Source organism: Mirounga angustirostris, unplaced genomic scaffold (assembly GCF_029215605.1).
Source record: "Mirounga angustirostris isolate CCGP_5_RB_7025 unplaced genomic scaffold, mMirAng1.0.hap1 SCAF_13, whole genome shotgun sequence".
NCBI lineage: Eukaryota > Metazoa > Chordata > Mammalia > Carnivora > Phocidae > Mirounga > Mirounga angustirostris.
In genome coordinates this window covers 62,760,776-62,764,882 of record NW_026991721.1, presented here as the reverse complement: position 1 = coordinate 62,764,882, position 4,107 = coordinate 62,760,776, and the positions used below count along the sequence as shown (strand labels likewise).

At 60.9% G+C, this 4,107-nt stretch overlaps 1 protein-coding gene across 2 annotated transcripts; it reads right to left on the bottom strand.

The window, feature by feature from the left end:
- Positions 1–1,102: 1,102 nt before the first annotated feature.
- Positions 1,103–3,400, bottom strand: ADM (adrenomedullin). Of its 2 annotated transcripts, none has more exons than XM_045894156.3 (4): positions 3,240–3,400; positions 2,667–2,785; positions 2,389–2,538; positions 1,103–2,182 (listed from the first exon to the last, which is right to left on the bottom strand). In XM_045894156.3, the coding sequence occupies exons 2-4, from the start codon at positions 2,762–2,764 to the stop codon at positions 1,864–1,866; spliced, it is 567 nt and encodes a 188-aa protein (XP_045750112.1). In that variant the 5' UTR covers positions 2,765–2,785; positions 3,240–3,400; the 3' UTR covers positions 1,103–1,863. The 2 variants fall into 2 exon arrangements, with proteins under 2 accessions (XP_045750112.1, XP_045750113.1); XM_045894157.3 differs by having other exon boundaries at positions 1,103–2,179.
- Positions 3,401–4,107: the final 707 nt, after the last annotated feature.

Below are 4,107 nucleotides of genomic sequence, written 5' to 3'. Positions count from 1 at the left end.
ATCAAAATCAGGGGGGCTTCCCCTTAGCCTCCCCTTCTGTCCTAACTGTTCCCGTGTCCCCTGACCTTCCAGTCACTCACTGAGGCTTAGTGTCCAGCTTCTATGCCTGGAACTGGGGTCAACCTTCTAAGATGATAAGGCATAAAGAAAGCAAGGAGGGGAAGGAAGGAGGGAGCAAAAGGCAGCCTGGGGAGAAGTGAAGAAAAAATGAAAAGGCTTGGGGAGGAGGAAGGAAGAGAAGAGCGGCAAGGGGAGGCGGAACAATGAAGGTCTCAGGCCGTCAGAGGCGCACGATTCCGGCGGCACGTCCGTCCGTCCCCGCCTCCGGCCAGCAGCTGCACGCTGCGCAGCGTGTGGGCGCTGAGTCACGGTCCCAGAACTGGGAGCCGCCGTGCAGGTCTGGGGGGGCCGGCCCTGGTTGGCATCTGCAAACTGTTTTTTTCTTTCGTCTCTCATTAAGGCTGTGTGCTGACTCCCACGTAGGAGGACTTATTAAACCGCACGTACTGCCTGACGGCTCTCGGGCCGCTCCAGGCGGCCGGCTGGGGGCGCCACAGCCTCGCTGATGAGCCCGCCGGCTCACTGGGGCACCAGGCCGGCAGAGGACTGGGAAAGTTTACTGGCGCGGCTGCCGGATTCCCGGAGCAGTGCGAACATTTTGCTGGAGTAGCTTCTAACTTTAACACCGCGGCAGCCTGGAACAGCTCCTCACTTAGGCGGCTTCGGAGACCACCCCAACTCTCCGAGGCGCGCTTTTGCGCGGGGTTCCGCGAGCAACTCCATAAAATCTGGTACTCTGTTGCGCAACCCGGAGAGTCCAGGCTCGCCTCCCCGCTAGGGCTCACCCTACCCCGCCCGGCCCGGCCGCCACGCGAGGCTGCGACCTTAGGCGCCTCCGCGAAGCCCGGACTCGCTAGCAGGACAGGCGCTCCGCGCGCCCCGCAGGGAGAGCGGCGCTCGGCACAGCTCCGCCCGCGGGGGGATCCGCCAGGACGCGCGCGCGCAGCCGTGCCACCCTCCCACGCGAGGCGGCGGGAGCCCGAGGCTCCCGGACGCACTGGGACCAGGGGTACCCTCCCTCCCAAGACTCGTGAGCCCAGAATTAATCAACATCGAGACCGTTTATTGATTTGCTATTTCGCATATCACCCATTTTACGTAAATATACAGAGACACTGTGTTTCCTTCTTCCACAAGAGGTAATCAGTCTCTCACGCACACCCTCACACATTCCACGCAGCAAACGTTACACCTCGCTGAGACATTCACGTATTAAAATAAGTGGGGAGGGGGGACAATGTAATTGCTTTAAAATGCCCTTAATACAATATATAACGTACAAAAATATCTCTATATTTGAAGTTACAAAAAAAAAAAATCTTGACAGCAACGAACTTAAATATTGATAGTTACCTCTGTATATATAACACGCATTGCACTTTTCCTCTCTAGGTTTTGGAAAGTTCAAGTAATAGTGAGGCTTGCGCCCCTGTGGGGTGACACCCCGTGAGAAATCAGTTTGTGGGAAGGCACGGCAGTGACTCAGACCCCTGTCCCTGGGGGTCTCAAGCATTTAATTCTCAGTTTCTCCCTTCCGTGAGCCTGGCAGACACTCCCTCGCATTCCTCTGCCCCCACGGGGCACCTGGGCTGGATTGGGACGTAGGGAACGGTGCCTCCAAGGAGAAGGGGCTCCTGCAAAGCCAGGGCTCGCCGCTGGACCGTGCCTCCCGGGCTCCTGGTCTCTGTAGGGCTCTCTCAGCCCGGTTTCCATCCGCTGAGGGGCTTGGCCCTGGGAAGCCCTCCGCCCCGGGGGAAGCCAGCGGGATGCATACGCGCGCCAGTTCGCTGCTGCCACAGGCGCCTAAATCTTAAAGAGATTGGCGAGCACCTGATGCACCCGGGAGGCCGGAGCCCCGCGTGCCTGTGACTCTGGGAACAAGAGAGTCCGGCTCAGGCCGGTCATGGGCAGGGAGCGCCGGCGCCGGCGGCCATACCCCTGGGGGCTAATCTTGCTCCTGGGGGCGACGCCGTCCTTGTCCTTGTCTGTGAACTGGTAGATCTGGTGCGCCAGTTTCTGCACCGTGCACGTTCCGAAGCGGCAGCCGAAGCTCCGCAGGCCCTGGAAATTGTTCATACTCTGGCGGTAGCGTTTGACTCGGATGCGGGCGGCGTCCGGACTGCTGGGGAAGGGAAGGAAGGTAACATGAGACCCTCATCAAGCAGGGCTTTGGCCCCAGCCACCAGGAATCCGAGCCATTCAAGGACCGGAGGAGACTGGAAACTGCTACGCCGTCTGAACTGCCAGACAGTCCGGACGATCCCCAGGGCCAGGGTGGTGGAGGAAAGCTCCCCCAGCCCACCCCTCTTCAGCGCAGGGCATAGTTACCTGGCCTGGGGGTTGCGAGAGGCACCCTTCACGTCCTGGGGCCGAATGAGAGTCTGGGCAGGCCCGGCCTTCGCGTCAGTGAGCCCGGTGGCATAGTTGCTGGACACTCGAAGTTCCCTCTTCCCGCGACTTAGAGCCCACTTATTCCACCTAGAAAACACACATAGACTCGTTTCGCATGCATCCAGGAGAGGTCCCGGTCCCAACCGGCTCCCATCCACTTCTAACCCCTCGTCTCCCAGGTACAAGGACTGGAGAAGGAACTGCCGGCGACTCACTTCTTTCGGAACTCTGACGCCACGTCGAGCCGCGCAGTGTCGGCGCCCAAGAAGGCGAGGGAGCCCAGGTACATGAGGGCGACGGGAACCAGCTTCATGCTGGCGGTGATGCGCGGACCCTGGAAGGAGAGAGAGGGGCCGAGCGTGAGCACCCAGCCTGCAGCACGGCCCAGGCGGGGCACGGAGGGCGTGTGGGGGCCCCCGCGCGGGCAGACTCAGCCCGCGCTCCGCCTGGCTCAGACGCTTATCTCGCCCAGGCGCAGAGAGGCGCCAGCGGCATTTGCACCCGCCGGGCGGGTGACAGGCCCCGCAGGGGAGGCCTCTGCCCAGCGCCAGGCTTCCCAGAGGTTTCCTGCTCGACTTCTCGGAATTTGGGTGGCGGAGTAGAGGGGACTGGGTCTCTGCACTTCCAGTTGTGTGCACGGCTGGGCCCAGTGTATGGGACGCAACCCGCAGAGGACCTTCCAAAATGGGTTGTACCCCTCACTCCGCACGCTCCCAGTTTCCAGGACTCTAAAGTTCCCCCCCCCCCCGCCTCCCCCACCGCTTATCCGCCTCGCCTGTGGCGCCTACCTGCTGAGGGGGTGATCTGCCAAGATCTGGAAGAAGAAAGTCTGAGACGTCGCTCTGGCACTGGCAAAACCCCAACGTCCAAGCTGCGGTGAGAAACCAGAGGTGGCAAGGCTCAAGTTGTTCCGCCTAGTGTCACCAAGAAACCACTGAGTGGCCGGCTCTGGTTCCTCGGCTTTATAGGCGCACAGGGGGCGGGGCCTGAGCTGCCCTCGCACCCTCCCATTCTTCCCTCGGGCGCGCGCGGGCTTCTGCACTCCAGCGCGCGCATTGCTTGTCCGAAGGTGTGGGGGTGGGGGGGGGTAAGGGTCCCTCGTGCCCAGAGGACTCAGAGATGAGCTCCAAAGATTGGTGTAGCAACTGCCACAATCCTGACTCTCTGGGCACAGGCTTCAGAATATAAACCAGGGCGAAGTGGGGCCGGTACAACCTCTTGGGGTCGTTATTCAGGACCTATGCAACCCAGAGTGCGAGGCCTACTGGCACGGAACTGCAAGAGCCAGCGGGAGGTACCACGCGCATGGCCGGAGCCCCGGACCTCGGGAGCGGTGGCCTCGAATGGACCGCGCCCCCTGCCGGCTCGGCGCCTGACCTGAGCTCGACCCCAGACTCCCGCGGAGTCGCAGGGGCAGGACACCCAGCAGAGACTAGAGGAGTGGGGCTCGCCAACACCCCCCGAGAGGCTGAGACTCCAGAGTTCTGGGACTGGCTAGTAAGATTTCGCAATAGGGGCACGGATCGGAAAGGCTGATTTGAGAATTGGGATTTGGAGGGGAGAATTATCTGAAGTTTCAGAATTTAATTGCCTATTTGGAAATATGGGAATAACCAAAATTAGAACGGACGATACCATTTCGTTTTCCCCGCACCC